The sequence below is a fragment of the Oculina patagonica genome, chromosome 3 (assembly GCF_052425735.1).
Source record: "Oculina patagonica isolate OP01 chromosome 3, crgOcupat, whole genome shotgun sequence".
Classification (NCBI taxonomy): Eukaryota; Metazoa; Cnidaria; class Anthozoa; order Scleractinia; family Oculinidae; genus Oculina; species Oculina patagonica.
Window position 1 is genome coordinate 12,886,030 of NC_135760.1, and position 15,972 is coordinate 12,902,001.

A 15,972-nucleotide genomic window follows, 5' to 3' on the forward strand; every position below is an offset into this window, starting at 1 on the left:
ATTGTGTACTAATTGTTGTTGTTGTTGTTGTTGTAGCTCAGTTGGTTAGAGCGCCCAACCGGTATCTGGGAGGCCATGGGTTCGATTCCCGTCGGGGACTCAGAATTTTTCTTTGTCCCATGCTTGTGTCATTGTTGAAAAATTCATCTTCATTAAGAATGTTGGATGTTAAGTCTTTTCTTAGTTATTTTAGAGTGTAGTATCACCCCAGGGGAGGTACTCCGGCTTGTAAATGACGGGGATGATCGAATGGAGGCGAAACTCAGGACCCAAAAAAATCCCTAAGTCTTCAGACATTACCCAAAAAAAATCCTGGGCCAAAAATAACCCCCCAAAAAAATCCCTTGTCAAATTACCCCTAAATTGCCAGGAGGGGCAATAATAGAACACAAAGAACGCTCGTTTTCTTTTTTCATCATACCATAAATACGCCAAGGCACTTCAGTTTGTTTTTAATACCCCCAAAAATCCCCTATCTAAATCAAGTCACCCAAAAAAATACTTGCCAAATTTTCCAACCCCAAAAAATCCTGGAATCAAAAATTTTAAACCCAAAAAAATCCTTCGATCATCCCTGTCATTAACAAGCCGGAGTACCCCCCCCCCCTGGGAGTATCACTGTCTAATTTCACTTATCAATCATCACTGAGTTGCATTTTTTGACTTGCCTGATACTACACACCTTAATGTCTAATGAGATAAATTTATTGCAGTCTGTTGGTCAGTTAAGTACTAGCCTGTTCCAGGCTCTCAGTAGTTGAAGGAAAATGCAAAAAACGCGGGCAAGCGAGGAAAAAACGAGGGCGGAGGAAGGCAAGCACCTCATTTTTTACTTGCTCACACAAGTTATTTGCCCTCCCATATATACTGAGAGCCTGGACAGGCTGGTAAAGTACTGATTTGTGAGTACTAAATCTACACAGATCGAAATCTATTAACTCTGATCTACAATAAAACAAAACAAACAATAAACAATGGTTTGATTCTATGTTCAATATAGTTTATTGTGATCAATGTAACATTCTTCCATACTGCATAGATTATTTAACAAAACAGACAATGGTTAGTTCACAGATGTAAGTTTACAGTTGTATAGTTACTATGTTACAGTGCGGCTACTGTAACCGGGGTCACCCAGACAAAGTTAACCAATCACAATGCAGAACTGAAACAAAAGATTTCTACATTTTTAGCTTCAGCCAATGAAATGTCGAGTACAGAACAAAGAAATTTCAACTTCTTCGTTCGCCACGAAAACAGATCGATACAAACTTTGGCCGTATGGCGGCGCTGAATTTTCAACTAATTTCAATTGCATCCGTTTTGAACTTGAGTGGTTGTGACAGCAACATTTGGAAGGTAAATATTAACGATGTTTATGTAAGAGAAGTTCGAAACTGTGTAAAAACGGGGAAAGAAACGACCGTATCGTCTGTGTCAATGGTGCGTGGCGGAGTTGATCGCTCGTGACAATTTCAAAGCGACGGTCATAGGTTAGGCAAATTGCGTGGCGTATTTGCAAACAACGAAGCACATTACCAGCGTGATAAATTTAGTTTTCTGCGATGTCCGATCGTTGAGTTCCACCGAAAGCGTATCGGCCGTTTCCATCCGAAAGTTTCGGCAATTCAGCTAGCTTGAATAAACACGCAAAAACATAAGCTTCACGAGTGAACAAATTGAAATTTTATTTTTATTTACTCAAACGACAAAAAAATGTTGGCATCGCCACTTTCACTGGTACGTTATACAGCGCAGAATGTCTTCCTTCGCTAGCATCACGTGTATTTATTTTCCAAATGGTACAGCTACCAAAACTCCAGTTGATGCCGTAGAGAAAACTTGAAATTGTCACGAGCGAACTCCGCCACGCACCATTGACACAGACGATACGGTCGTTTCTTTCCCCGTTTTTACACAGTTTCGAACTTCTCTTACATAAACATCGTTAATATTTACCTTCCAAATGTTGCTGTCACAATCACTCAAGTTCAAAACGGATGCAATTGAAATTAATTGAAAATTCAGCGCCGCCGTACAGTCAAAGTTTGTATCGATCTGTTTTCGTGGCGAAAGAAGTTGAAATTTCTTTGTTCTGTACTCGACATTTCATTGGCTGAAGCTAACTTTGTCTGGGTGACCCCGGTTACAGTAGCCGCACTGTAAAAAGCTGTGAACAAACCTTTATTTATTAACTTATTTATTTATTTATTTATTTATTTATTTATTTAAATAATCTATTTAATCAAGTTAGATACAGTTTTTCAACACTAAATGATAAAACTTTTAAAAGATGGACAGGAAAAATCTAAAAGACATATAGCTAGGTGGCCACTTGTCTCCAGGGGGAGGGGAGGGGGGATAAAAGCAACACTTAACTAGAGTTGAGGCGGGACCAGTGTGTGGTCAAACATGCTGAAAGTGAATAAGAGTGTACATGTCGACTCTGAAAACTCTTCTCAACTCATGAAAATTTAAGACCTTGGCGGCTTATTTCATTTAAAGACCTTTAACAAACAAGCCAATGTCTACTAAAACAACAATAATTGTTAGACTAGCTTTGTTTTTTAAAAACAATAGCATACCTAAACCTCACCGTCTATTCAGTAAAAGGAAACTCAGGCATGCACACAAATGTAGACTAATTGCTATTAGTAGAAACTCAGCTGTGTTCTATTGGAAATCCGCGAATCTGATTGGTTCTCCCACTGATTTCTATTCGCCGATAGAAAACAGTCGCGCGCTCGCGTAGCTCTTTGAGCGGTAAATTTTCTTGATTTTTGTCTTCAAAGTGCACAATATGTATGTTTTGGACTGCAATCTGTTTGAGTTTCTACTAAAACAATTAGACTACTCGCCCTCGTTTTCTATGAGCGATAGTCAACTCGGCTGCGCCTCGTTGACTATTTGCTCATAGAAAACTTGGGCTCGTAGTCTAATTGTTAAATAGGATCTGGGCTTAACTTAGTTATACAAAAAGACATAAAATAGAACCACTATATTTGATCAGTAAATTCCAGGAAACAGGTTTCTCTTGTCTATGGGAAAGTTTTCAATCTTCTTTTGGTACCAGAGTTGTGTCTGGTGGCTTCTCCCAGATAAGTAAGACACCATCACCAGCCAGGCAAGATACAAGCCCAGGTGCTGTCCAGCTACCGCCATGCCATACCAAGCAATCAACTCACTGAAGGCAAAAAAACATGTTCATTACCCATATGGTATTGTAGCTCCACAAATGACTACCAACAAATTTCATACAATAGATTGAAAGTCAGCAATGTGTCCTCCAATCCCCCCCCCCCCCCCCACCTCGAATTTTTTTTTTTCTCAATAATATTATTGATCTTATTATGGCTACAGATAAACAGAGATAACATATGTGAATTGTGTATAATGCATACAGTGCAACTATTCGAACCGGGGCACCCTGAACAAAATTAACCAATCACAGTGTTAATTGAAAACAAAGGATAGGCACATTTTTTATGGACATTGTTTACATTTCATATGGTCACAAATCGTGACAAGAAATGTAAATGTGGTATTTTGTGGACAGTAATACGGCATTCACCAGGGATATAAGTATTCTGTTTTCGTGAATTTTAAAGTCCTTTGTATTTGGTTAATTTTGTTCAGGGTGCCCCGGTTCGAGTAGTCGCACTGTAACACTGCATTTGATGATTTGTGTTCTTTTGAAATACCTTGAACCACCCTGGCCACCATAAGGGGTTTTAAAGAGTATGTATCGGCATACAGTTGGAAGGAAAAATAAGAAGAAACAAGCTAATTTTAGGCATCACGATTCTCACCCAAAATAGTGTGGACACACTACATAATGAAACAATCCTCCAACTGGAATGACGTAACCACTTGATGTGCCAGCAGGCCGCAGATTAGCCAGGATAGCATGATGATAGAAATTGATGAATTCACCAGTGATGCACAACACAACGCCAACAATAATTGCACTGTGATTTGAAGATAACTTATCAGCGAGGGACCCTTGAGTATAAATGTTACACCAGTAATGCTGTATAACAGAACCAAGACTATAGAACATGGCGACCTGGGAAGACAAGAGGAACTGTTATTGCTTTGTGATAAGAAATGCTGCATGCATTCTTTGAATGATGTAATAAAGCACCACAATAAATTTCAAGAGTCAAGCAAGAAATTTTAAAGCCGACCAAGTCTAGATGAACACCACTGATTAGTTTCGGAAAAATTAGGTCACTCTTTTATCCAAAAAAAACTTAGCGATACATTTCATTTGCACTTTTAAGTAATAACTGTCTTGAGCAAACATAAAAAATACTGTCGATTGCATCTAACTGTGAACGCACGCGCTGAAAACATGTTTTCAAATGATGTCAAACGTCAGCGTTTCAGGTGTCAAACTTTGAAGTTTAGCAGTTCGTAACGGCAACTTTCGCGCCGAAAATTCAACACATTCCGGTTTCGAAATGGCGGAAAGATTAGATATAGAAACTTCTTCTGAGAAACTGATGCTGATCTGTGTCGATATGCATACACAGGTTCACTTGAATCATTTCTAGTGTTAAGTTTCGCCCGTACTCAGTGTTTATGGTGAGTATTTTGAGTGCAAAAGTTCGCGTTTCGGTCGGCTAAACTTCACAGTTTGACACCTGAAACGCTGACGTTTGACGTCATTTGAAAACATGTTTTCAGCGCGTGCGTTCACAGGTAGATGCAATCGACAGTAGCACTTAAGCTAATTGTTAACCACATGTGACAACATTATTATTACCTGTGTTGCTGGCAGGAAAGACATTTTCTTGGAATACTTGTGAAGAAACAGTGCTTCCAGGACTCTTTTCACAAAATGGCCCAAATAAGTCGCCAGAGTTACAAGATGGAATGTTGATGACGGCATTCCAGATAAATACCACAACACTACATACACTGCAGCTGGGGCACCATAACATATTGACCAACCAAGCCTTGCATTGATTTCTCCATCGGGGGCAAATTTACTAACAACAAAAGATGATTGACTGACATCTGAAAAGTACCCTTAAAATCCATGTTTGCACAATTTGTTATTTTCAATTGTTGATTTTTCTCTTAATTTATTCTTTAAGTTCTTAACCCTTGTTACTTCTTTCACTTAATATAATACATACTTCCTAGAACTGGCATTATTTATAAATTAAGCGAAAAGAATTACCGTAATGATTCAATTAAGCGTCCTCCTTCCAATAAGCGTCCCCTACTGGAAAAGCGCCCCCCCCTCAAATATGTTTTTGTTAATAAGCGCCCCTATTCCAATAAGCGCCCACATTCTTATAAGTGCCCCCATTCTAATTAGCGCCCCCATTCTTATAAGCGCCCCCATTCTTATACGCAACCCTATTCTTAAAAACGCTCCTATTATGGCTAACTGACCCTACTGAAGTTGTGGACGTCGAAAAGATAAACTCATGAACATTCACCATATCATACATGTATATATTTACTGCTAAAACTAACAATTCTTTTAAAAGTAACTGAACTTTCAACAATTTGTTACTGTTACAGTTTATGTTATTGCTAGTTATTTTAAAATATATTAAAGTTTTGTTTTGAACATTTGGTTTTTTCGCAAAAAATAAAATAACTGCTCTGTCCCGAATAAGCGCCCACCCCGGGGGGGGGGGGGCACCCGGTATATTTTTGGGTGGGGATGTGCCGCTGGGAATTTGAAGCCCTTACCCTATACCAGACCATGTTCAGCTGATATTTGCAACCCTATACTAGACTAGACACTGAAAATCCCTACCCTATCCCAGACTTGCATTTTGTTAGAACTGTATCATTATCAGTGTTTTAATGGAAAACCATCTGTGAACAACAAATCTGTGAACAACAAATCGTTTAGGAAAGCCTCTTTCTCTTCCGAGTTTCTTGACTATATTCGTCATACCGTCGATCGGTTTCCCGGCAAATGCTACCCTTTTCTAGACCAAAACTCTCTGATTTCTATACCCTATCCCAGACTAAACTGCTTGAAAACCATACCCTTCACAGCGGCACATACCTATATAGCTCATGTATGGGAGTGCCCCCCCCCCCCCCGGGGCGCCCACTCTCGAATAAGCACCCTCCCTTAAGGTGCCAAAAGTAAATAAGCTAAATCGAATCATTACGGTAGTTTTTTTTTCTTTTTTATTTTTTTTTACATCAGCGAGTGGGTTAAGTAAGCTTAACTGTTTACAATAGCAATAAGTAAGGGAATTTAAGTTTATTTGTAAGCTCTGACCAAAAAAACAGAGGATGGTAGACCTGTGGACAATACGTTGGCTTACCGCAAGTACAATACCGATTTTTCCAAGCAGTAATATCTGCATATGTCATATACTATTAATTTTCATTCTAGAGCAGTATAAACAAAAACTTTAAGCTTTACCTGTAACTGATGGGAGATATGGCCAAGTATTCAGTGAAGTATACCGCAACACAAATAAACGCCGCTAGTAAGCACAATCCTATGTTCATATTATTCCACACTGGAAGCACTACAAAATCACCAACGTATGCTAACACAACCCAAACAACGCCATACAAAAAAGCTACTGAAAATGCTCTTTCTTCCATGGTCAAAAGGTAACTTTGAATTCTCTCCAAAGTCACGAGAACCAGCAGTTAAACTGATGGAGGACTGGGGCTAATTAGAACAATCCCATGAGGCCTCTTTTTCGCGTATGACATCATAAGCATCCCATGACGCTCTTGTGCCCACATTTGTTGTTTGATACCTTTTTCGCCATATTGACCGTAATTGTTGGGATTGATAAATATTGCTGGTGTTTTGGGAGTTTGTCGCGGATTTGAGCATTAAATTCGGCAAGAAATGAAGCCAAGAAGGATTTCTGACGATGTAGATGGCGACAGTTCGGTTATGAAGACGTGCTGTTGCTGTATGGATGTGAGACTTGGCACGATTGTGCTGGGATTTTGTCATTTGGTAAGTGGATGAATTTCGCTTTCATTTCTTGTTCGCTGAATGTCCTACGCCGCGGCGATGTTGTTTTTTGTGACAAGAGTAAACTTATATCGGTTATTTAACGATTAGTATTGATAGCTTCTTTAGGTATGTTGTTTTTAAGTCGAATATGCGGTCACATATTCTATTGATACAATGTAAGCTTCTATTAATTACAAATGTAGTTGCGCTCTCAGCTTTTCGAATTCACCTTAGATTCCAGTCGGGTATAGTCCAATAAGAAATACTTTTCCAGTTGTACATATACCTTGTATCGTCAATTAAGGAATACGGTTGTTCAAGAGACAGTTTTTTAATTGTAGATTGGGAAAGTTTAACCAAATTTAAGTCCAGGAGTGTGATTACGGAAATTGCGGAAGTTATTATTTTTTTTTACAGTGGTAACTAGTCTTTCCTTTTGTTCATTCTCTCTTTCGCTTCGGACAGTCCTGTTTTCCCAGCTTTAATTCTTGTTTTTATATCTTAAATCTAAATGTGGAAGGTTTTAAGCCTAAATTCTAAACATTTGGATTTAAATTTATACAATTTAAGTAGTCAACTTGATGTTTGTTCTAGATTCAGAGAAAACCAAGGTCTCTTGTGCAAAACAAAAGAAAAGCAATATTGCTTTTATTATGAAGATCGACACTTCGTTTCTAATTAATTGCCTTGACTATTTTTAACTAAGTGGAAACTGAAAGTTCCCTGGTTACTATATATAAAGTTAATTCTGAAAGTAACAACCCCCAAAAATAGCGACCCTGCCCCTGATTGTAGTTATAAAATCATAAGTAACAAGGGTTGTTAACTTTCGAAACTTTACAGTATTAGTTTCCTCTTTGTTTATTTTAGTTAAATTGTGTTGGTCTGGAGAAAATAAACCAGTAACGGATACTTAAATTACTGCCCAGACTTGGTTTGCCTGGTAACGTTAGGTCTGGAATGATGGCTTTGTCCAGGGACAGGAATCTAACAATGAAGGTTACATGTATACTTCACCGCAGTCAAACGTCTCGGGCAGCTTTTCTTTCCATTTCGTCGTTTTTCGTTCGTATTGAAGTGTTAGTATGAGCAAGGATAGATAAAAATAGTTGCTGAGTGTAAGCATAATCCCATTTCCTCAGGTAAACGAGTGTTTTTACATTTTACTATTGACTGTGCGATACAGTCGAAAGCTTCGCTTATTAACTTTTCAGACCTTGCGACAAGAATATTGTTCGTTTATTTTAACACCAAGGTCAAGAATAAGCGTACATAGTCAACACCGATAATGTATACGAGTTCACAAATTTTGTTGATTGTTCTGTGATTTTTGTTCTGTATAGTTGATCCACATTGCTGGTGTGGTTGTGTTAACTCAGATGTTACTCCATCCTGAACTGTATGAAGAGAGGTACTTTGAAACTTACGGTACAACCCCACGATCAGGTATGTATTTGAATTAGTTTACTTTACTTTTTAATGTGATGGCTGGCGTGAACAAAGTCTAATCAGTAAGCCTGCTTCAGGACATACACCCAGTGCTGGCTGGATTTCAAGGATGGATGTAGCTACCAGCTACTTGGTATATTCATTTCAAAATGTGTTCATGTATGCATCGCTTTGCTGTAAGTATCACTCAAGTGCCTGTAAGAAAAAAAAATGTGTTTAAGACGTAAAAATTTGTTGAGGCACCAGTTTTAATTATGTCATGTGTTTGGTTAGCTTTTGGGTGTAAGGTTAATGTAAGTGAAAACAGTTTTATCTCAAATGCACGAACTAGCCTAACTGTGGAATGTTCATCCTTTTGTTTTTAGCTGACAACTCAGTTGCATTGGCTATAGCATTTTGTTCCTTTCTCATCACAGTTTTGCTGATTTATGGTGCTATCACTGTAAGTTTGAATTCCATTTGTTATTTCCATTTCACTTTTGGTAGCCAACTCAAATGACAATAAGCCTGCAGATTTTTCTTTGCGGCAAGTAACTTTCTCTGCTAACCTACCTGATGAACATAGATCCTGGCAGGTGACTGCTGATTAAATTTAAGGGTGTGAAGGGGGAAGTTCCCGGAGCAAGCAAAATTAATTTGAGAACTGCTTTAGCAAAGGGGAAGCTGGAATTCCAATTTTTTTTCAAGCCCTGCTCAGATCTTGGAAAGACCTCAACAGCTCTCATTGTGAGCATAGCAGCAAGACCTGTGCTTTTTTAATGAACATTTCTAGATTTGTTGGTGTTAATAATTGTTTCCCTATTTTACTTTTGTCTTTCAGCGTCAGCCCAGTTATCTTTTACCATTCTTCTGTTTACAAGTGTTTGATTTCTGTGTCAATCTACTGGGTGCTGTTGGAGCAATCAGTTATATCCCTGAGCTGAAACTCATGCTAAAGAACAATGTATGTTTACTGAATGAGGTGTAATCAACTCACTTCACTTTCAATTTCTATGTTGTTACAGTAACTTTACACAGGAGAATCAGGGTTTTCACTCTGATTACAAACTGTGTAGTTAAGGACATTATTTTGAACATTTTGCCAACATATTTTATAGCTGTTTAGGGTAGTACATCTTTAGAGATTCAAAATGCTATGCTCCTATGCTTATTTTGTTTAATCGCTTTTCTGTCTTCTGTTTTCCTATTCGTCAAAAGTGTAATTTGGTGATGCTACAAAACTAGCCCTGATTTGGAATTTTTCTGTACTTCTCTTTGCAACAAAATGTTAATTATCCTTTCGTTTTCAGCCAACAACTTGGTTTGATAAATCTACCGGTACTTTACTTTGTGTTGTTTTGTTATGATTTGAGTATTAAAGTGCTAGTGTCACTGTTTTTACAGCCAAACTTTCCTCTTGGTGAAGCAGTGGACAAAATGGACATGAGGACTCTAATGATGACTGTGGTGGTGGTGTCTGTTACCATTCTGTCAATCAAAGTAAGTTAACACAATGTGTGGTCTTCCTGTTATATTAAATAATTATAAAAAGAGCTGCCATGTTCACTAAATTGGGGCAAATTTAGCATCAACAAGGTAATTCAGACATTATAAACAAACTCTGTGGTCTTGCCCATACTGTCATTAACTGGACCATATAATCAATAACAAAATTATTAATGTATGAAAAAGCCCAGTGGCAAGGAAATTGATTTGTCTTCATATAAAAAACTAATTCTCAAAACTTGAACCTTGGGAAATATGTAAAGATTGCATGTTGATATTACTGATATCACAGGTAAATGTAAAATGTAAACTGAAGACCAGCTTTGCACTTTTAGAATAATTAATTTGTTATGAAAATTATTTTTCAGGCCTATTTCATTGGTTGTGTTTGGTCATGCTACAAAATTCTGGTCAATTTCCGTGTGAAGCAGGCGACCAGTGCGTTCATGTTTCATGTTCGATCAGATGAAAATGAGGATAACGAGGTAACTGTTTTTCAGTGGTCCTGTCCCTTTTACTCTATAATGATCTGAACAGCAAGATTTCTTTCTAACACCTGTCTTTTTATTTTCAGATGCAGAACCTGTTGCCAAACTATGAGGATGCAGTAAAGGACACGCCCAAAGAGTCGCCACCACCCTATTCTTCCAACTAACTTAATTGCTGTAACCATAGGCAACAGCTCCAGTGTAGTTCCATTATGTTGTTATTGTTTCTGTGATATTTCTTTTGGGGGGGGCTTTTTGTCTTTTTGTTGTCTGTACACCTGAACTTTAATTTGTTATAATACCGGTAATTAGTTGTAAAAAACACTTTAAAAGGTTAGAAAAATAGAAAATAAGATTACTTTAAAATCTAAAGACCCCCAACAACGAATAGTGCTGAGACAAAAGGGAAATAACCTTATTTTAAAATTCTCCCCTCATACTAAAGGAAATGTATGGAGACCAGTATTGAGGAGAATTTCTTTGTCAGGGCCGATGCTTTAGGGGTTATGTTTAAAATTTCTAGTATTAAAACACATAAATATGGTAGGAAATAAAAGTTCATTTTAATCTCATTAAGTCAGTGGTGTGGCTAAGATGCAGTAAAGAGCTCTTTAAATAAGTATAAAACAAAATCATTATTTATTTAGTTAAGCTGGATACAAAAGTAGCAGCTCTCATAAGCTTGTAATTCTACTGGTCCTCTAGTGTAGAGTTGCTATTGTCTTTGGGGCTAGGAGCATTGTTCCTGTTCTTTGTTCTATTGTTCTCTCAAGGGGTAGTAAGCCTTTCATGTGAGACCTTGAAAGAGCTGCTACACAACCCAAAAGTAGAGCCAATCAAAATTCATAGAAAAACTGTTTTCACATAATTATGGGAAAAGTCAGATAATGAAAGTGAAAAATGTTTTTGCTTTCCAGCAATAGCTGAAAACAGCCTGCTTTTTGTTGTTGGTTAGACCTTGTTGCATGAATATTCTAAACACAGTCAACTGAAAACTGTCGAGAATGTTGTGGCCTTTAATTGGAGTTCGATTTTTTGGGTTTTTGGGAACTATCTCTAAAGTAGGCTTTGAGAGTGAATAGAAATTGAATTGTTTGTGCTGTACTTGTTAACTCTCAGCTATACTAATTAGTAATAAGGGAAAGGTAAATACAAGGTTTCCAAAACTGTTTTGTAAACCTTGCTTTTCTTTATACTTAGAACAATGACAGCAAATTTGTTAGATTTTTCAGTTTGTTAATGTTAATAGATATAGTTGCATTATTGTAGTTTAGAAGATATCATCATTACATGAAAACTAAGAAGGGAAGGGTTCGTGAACATGACAGATCTTTTGAGGTTGGTTGTGGCAAACTGAGTGAGAAGCCAGTTGACCAAGTTGTAATGAGGGACACAATAAATATAACTTAACTATAGCCAAGTTGTTTTTCGTGTGTTGTCATTCAACATTATAACCCACCAATTAATATTTGCATGCTCATTGGACAAAACCCATTACGTTGTACCAACTCGGATGACGGGTATCAGGCAATACACCCTGTCCGATTTGATATTCATTGCCTGATTTTATAGACAATTACAAAATTAACGAACAGAGTCACCTTTTCATGTCTGCCTTTTTAATCAAATCCTGGTGTTAAAAACTTATGTAAACCAATCAACTTGAATTTATTTAAACCGCAATTATGCTGTGATTATCACTGTAGGTTTTTTTTCCAATTTACTGGTGATGAAACACGTTGTAGAAATTAATTGGAGGGTTATGGAATAAATAAACTCCTTTCTGGCTCGGTAGCATATTGGAGGATACCGGTAATGCCCTTGGCTTAAAGATAATTTTGTTCTCAAAATTTCACAGTTGGCGTCTAAGCTTCGCTTCATGGCCAACTGTATTTTTCGGACAATCTTTCTGCCTCGGGTATTACCCTCCAATATATCCACCGCCTGAAGGGCGGCTTATTTTTGTCCTCAGAATTCATGCATTTTACTGAACAAGTGTCAATTTACCTTGTGGAGTGTCAGCCCAACTCCTTATTTGTAGCTTTCTTTGGGGGTATGTTTTCAGCGGCCTTAGGGACACGAATTTGTGTTGGGCCAGTGTCCTTGTGGAAGTAAACTAATCCCAGGGTTGATGTACATGTAACCCCACCTCCCCCCACCCCTAAAAAAAAGAAAAACCTCTTGGAAAGCAAAGCAAAGAAGACTCCCCGGAGGAGGTTCTTTCCCTTGTTTAAACCCAGGAGTAGAAATAAATAAAATCTGATCACTTAACCATGATAGTCCAATTTTATATATTCACAATTTCAAACGGATTCAAAGACAAAGAAACCTTGCCCCCCGGGGGATCTCCTCATTCGCGCTGCGAGTGCTCGTGAGCATTCTCGTCCCCATACCCTTTCGTTTCTCTTAGCCGGCTGGGCCTTGGCACGAGGAAACTGTTTCCTCGTGCCAAGCCGGCTAAGAGAAACGAGAATGGCTCGTGAGTCGTCTCCGCGCTTGGGACCTGGGACGACTCAAAACATGGCCGATGAAAAATCTTGAAGAACGGAGAACAATTTTGCATGGACGAAACAAGCAAAGTCCAAGGTGTTATTGGGTCCATACAGAAATCCGAGTTTTGGCATGAGGTAAGAGAAAGTAACTATGCCGCGATTTGCTTGCGATTTCGGCATGATGTCTGTAGAGAGGTGATTGACTGTTCCACAAGATAATTTTTTAGCACACCATCAAAGAGCTCTGGTATAAAATAAGGGGAAAATGAACATTGCCTGCTGTGTATAAACTTGAATAGAATGTAGAGTGTTTTTTGTCTCACCAGTGACTGGGAAGAGCATGGGTTACGTGTGTATCAAGTACAGAGCACGACCCAAAACAGACGCAAGTTTCGTCAGGTAGCAAGGGACACGTGCGGTGAATCAATGGAGCCTCCAGACGACAACTTGATCATGTTTGGAGAGATCTCTGAACTAGAAGGTAAGGCTATCATTTAAAATAAAGCTGAACTATTATCAAATTGTGTACACCACACTGTTCTTATTCCATTTAAATTTTCTCTTAGCTCAGTACGACACTAGCTAGTTGGGAGAATTTGAAATGATCTTTCTGAATGATCTTTTGATCTTCTTGAAAACCCCAGTTGGAGTGGGTACTCCCATATTTGAACTATATTTTACTTTGAAGGGTATGGTTTTCAACCTTTTTTTTTTTTTTGGGGGGGGGGGGGTAATGTATCAGTCAAATCAAAGGTTCAACATCCCCCCCCTGGAGCATACCCGGGGCATTTGATGCCTTTGCTGTCCCTGGGGGTGGGGAATTTGATCACAACGCATATGGAGGAGGGGGGGGGGGGGGAATTGAACTCTAACCTCGATTTCGTGCTACGTGTCCCAGTGAGTGAACGTACGTTGATAAATCATGGCGGAGGCCGAAATAAGCTCAGAAAGAAGAAAAAAAAGATTGCCACTTTGTGACAACTTGGATAAAAAGCACAGAGTAACAACTTTTTCCTGTATTTTAGACTTGTCTGCAGACTTGGCACAAGAGTTAATTCTTGGAAAAAAGGCATTTTGAATGACCTGAGATGGATCTATGGTGGGGCATATGCATTTGAATGGCTTTTTGGGCCGGAGAGGGGGGAATTTGAACACAAATTTTTCAAAAATTCAAATACCTGGGCTGTGGCCCGGGGGATGGGGGGTTGTTGAACCTTAAATTTGACTGGCACATAATGTTTTGCTTGTAAATTTAAGTTTTTGCACTGACTGTCTGAGTAGGGAGGGGATAGCCTCATAGGAGGATTATTTGAGTCTCACGTGTTTATAGCACAGTGACCAATAAATAACCTCAGCCTCATTTTTGGTCTTCAAATTAATGTAAAACTATACAAAACAGCTGTACCTTGTCCCCTGTTTTTACCTTAATGCTTTGCTTTAAAACCAACTCACTGCCTTAGTGATAGGGTTTCTGGAGAATAACAAGTCTGGGGTAGGGTGGGGATTTTTGAGGTCAAGTCTAGTACAGGGTTGCTGTACTAGAGCTAAAAGTGGTCAAGAATAACAGGGTAAGGGTCTCAGAATCCCAGTGGCATATCCCCACATAAAAAAATTCTCAAAGTTACTTCCAGAGAAAACCCACAAACCCCCTCAAAAAAATTAAAAACCTACCAATTACAGCCCATGGATGTGACCTTTAAAACCTGTTAAAATTTTGTGAGATGCCCAATGAAATGAAGTAATTTTTGCAAGACTGTTAGAAATAACTTGTACCATACTTCACCCATTTTAGATCCAGTTGTCTGTGTAATCTGTGCTAAATTGGCCAGAGCGGATGTCGTGGACACAGCCAACAAAGATTACTATCACTGGATCAACTTTCTGTTTGTCAAAGGTGACTTCCAAGTAAGAGCTATTCACCAGTCATTATTGTGATTTTCAGTGACATGCGAACTCTGCAGAGAAATTCAAAATGCAAATAGCGTCTGAGTTTTTTGCCGCCATCAATCATAGTTATGGCAGCAGCCAATTAACCATGAAAATGAGAAACAAACAAAATGGATCGAAATCTACCAATCACATCTGATGGATGTGACCTTTCAACACAGTTGAAGTGAAGATGATTGACAGCAGAAAAAAGCGTAAACTTTTGTTTAAGGATTGAATTTTGAAGTTCGCATATCACTGAAAACCGCAATAAATTGATAGAAAAAGGATTCGACTCTTCAAAAGAAGCTGACAGACCACCAAGCCACGTACTCTGAATTCAAAGTAATAGCGAATTTTAACTCTTATTTTAGAAAAAGTTATTAAACTAGTAGTAAAAATCATGCTATAATTTTGTCTCCCCAGAGGCGTGGGTATGGAGGCCTGCTGTTGAATGCCATTGAGTTCGAGCTAAGACTCAGAATACTTAGACCAATTAGAGTTGAGAGTGCGTTCAAAGCAGTGGAGTTTTTTAAAGCTCAAGGCTACAGTCCAGTAGGAGAGCCAGTGCAATGTGTCTTTTCTGGTTCAGCCTTGTTTAGAACTTTGCAAACAATGGAAAAATTATCAAGAACATAGTTGTTCTGATGAGATTAAATGCCCTTCCTTGAAAGGCTAGTTGTATGTCCAATAACAACATCTGTTACTGCCATCTTGTACTCTGTCTGGATATCGTTCAGGAAATGTGTTGCTGGCCTTAAACCATAACTGAACGTCCCGAGGCAAGCCATCAGCCAAGATTGACAGGTACATAAAAATTGGTGTCAGTGCTTTTTCATCTGGCTGATTACAGTGTATTCGGTTCGGGCATATTTATATTGTATGATCCATAAGAATAGACTTTACCATACTGCTGTTTGTGTAAGAATAATATTATAGGTGTATCAATAAAGTGGCAGGTTCCACATTGTAACCTAAGTAAATGTATTTTTATTTTCTGGTGATTTAATAAAGAATCAAGGCTGCCTTTAAATGAGTAGAATGTATTTAGTGAAAAGTGCTTTGGCTATTTAAGCTCAAGCACTTAAGTGTTACAACTCAAGGGGAATTTGTTCACAGAATTTCTTCTTAGTTGATTAATATGTGTATCAATAGACAATAATTATGA

The 15,972-nt window shown here is 38.3% G+C and overlaps 3 protein-coding genes across 5 annotated transcripts; 2 read left to right on the forward strand and 1 right to left on the reverse strand.

Annotated features, from left to right (window-relative positions):
- Positions 1-2,260: 2,260 nt before the first annotated feature.
- Positions 2,261-6,740, reverse strand: LOC144646670 (3-oxo-5-alpha-steroid 4-dehydrogenase 1-like). 2 transcript variants are annotated; one of them, XM_078506341.1, is made up of 5 exons: positions 6,407-6,740; positions 4,769-4,994; positions 3,810-4,066; positions 2,951-3,184; positions 2,261-2,488 (listed from the first exon to the last, which is right to left on the reverse strand). In XM_078506341.1, the coding sequence occupies exons 1-4, from the start codon at positions 6,592-6,594 to the stop codon at positions 3,007-3,009; spliced, it is 849 nt and encodes a 282-aa protein (XP_078362467.1). In that variant the 5' UTR covers positions 6,595-6,740; the 3' UTR covers positions 2,261-2,488; positions 2,951-3,006. The 2 variants fall into 2 exon arrangements, with proteins under 2 accessions (XP_078362467.1, XP_078362466.1); XM_078506340.1 differs by having other exon boundaries at positions 2,261-2,650; positions 2,946-3,184.
- Positions 6,738-11,801, forward strand: LOC144646671 (lysosomal-associated transmembrane protein 4A-like). The gene is made up of 7 exons (XM_078506342.1): positions 6,738-6,964; positions 8,308-8,410; positions 8,779-8,855; positions 9,234-9,356; positions 9,797-9,892; positions 10,267-10,383; positions 10,473-11,801. The coding sequence occupies exons 1-7, from the start codon at positions 6,851-6,853 to the stop codon at positions 10,551-10,553; spliced, it is 711 nt and encodes a 236-aa protein (XP_078362468.1). The 5' UTR covers positions 6,738-6,850; the 3' UTR covers positions 10,554-11,801.
- Positions 11,802-12,898: 1,097 nt separating this feature from the next.
- Positions 12,899-15,837, forward strand: LOC144646679 (uncharacterized). Of its 2 annotated transcripts, none has more exons than XM_078506352.1 (4): positions 12,899-13,013; positions 13,205-13,359; positions 14,671-14,783; positions 15,231-15,837. In XM_078506352.1, the coding sequence occupies exons 1-4, from the start codon at positions 13,009-13,011 to the stop codon at positions 15,441-15,443; spliced, it is 486 nt and encodes a 161-aa protein (XP_078362478.1). In that variant the 5' UTR covers positions 12,899-13,008; the 3' UTR covers positions 15,444-15,837. The 2 variants fall into 2 exon arrangements, with proteins under 2 accessions (XP_078362478.1, XP_078362477.1); XM_078506351.1 differs by having other exon boundaries at positions 12,907-13,073.
- Positions 15,838-15,972: the final 135 nt, after the last annotated feature.

Excerpts from the sequence above, each read along its gene's own strand:
- LOC144646670 (XM_078506341.1), bottom strand. The coding sequence starts at position 6,594 with ATGGAAGAAAGAGCATTTTCAGTAGCTTTTTTGTATGGCGTTGTTTGG. Across the intron at positions 4,067-4,768 it reads CTTTCCTGCCAGCAACACAG|GTCGCCATGTTCTATAGTCT; the intron begins GTAATAATAATG and ends TTGTCTTCCCAG. Across the intron at positions 3,185-3,809 it reads GTGTGTCCACACTATTTTGG|TGAGTTGATTGCTTGGTATG; the intron begins GTGAGAATCGTG and ends TTTTGCCTTCAG.
- LOC144646671 (XM_078506342.1), top strand. The coding sequence starts at position 6,851 with ATGAAGCCAAGAAGGATTTCTGACGATGTAGATGGCGACAGTTCGGTT. Across the intron at positions 6,965-8,307 it reads TGCTGGGATTTTGTCATTTG|TTGATCCACATTGCTGGTGT; the intron begins GTAAGTGGATGA and ends TGTTCTGTATAG. Across the intron at positions 8,856-9,233 it reads TGATTTATGGTGCTATCACT|CGTCAGCCCAGTTATCTTTT; the intron begins GTAAGTTTGAAT and ends TTTGTCTTTCAG.
- LOC144646679 (XM_078506351.1), top strand. The coding sequence starts at position 13,030 with ATGCCGCGATTTGCTTGCGATTTCGGCATGATGTCTGTAGAGAG. Across the intron at positions 13,074-13,204 it reads GGCATGATGTCTGTAGAGAG|TGACTGGGAAGAGCATGGGT; the intron begins GTGATTGACTGT and ends TTGTCTCACCAG. Across the intron at positions 14,784-15,230 it reads TTGTCAAAGGTGACTTCCAA|AGGCGTGGGTATGGAGGCCT; the intron begins GTAAGAGCTATT and ends TTGTCTCCCCAG.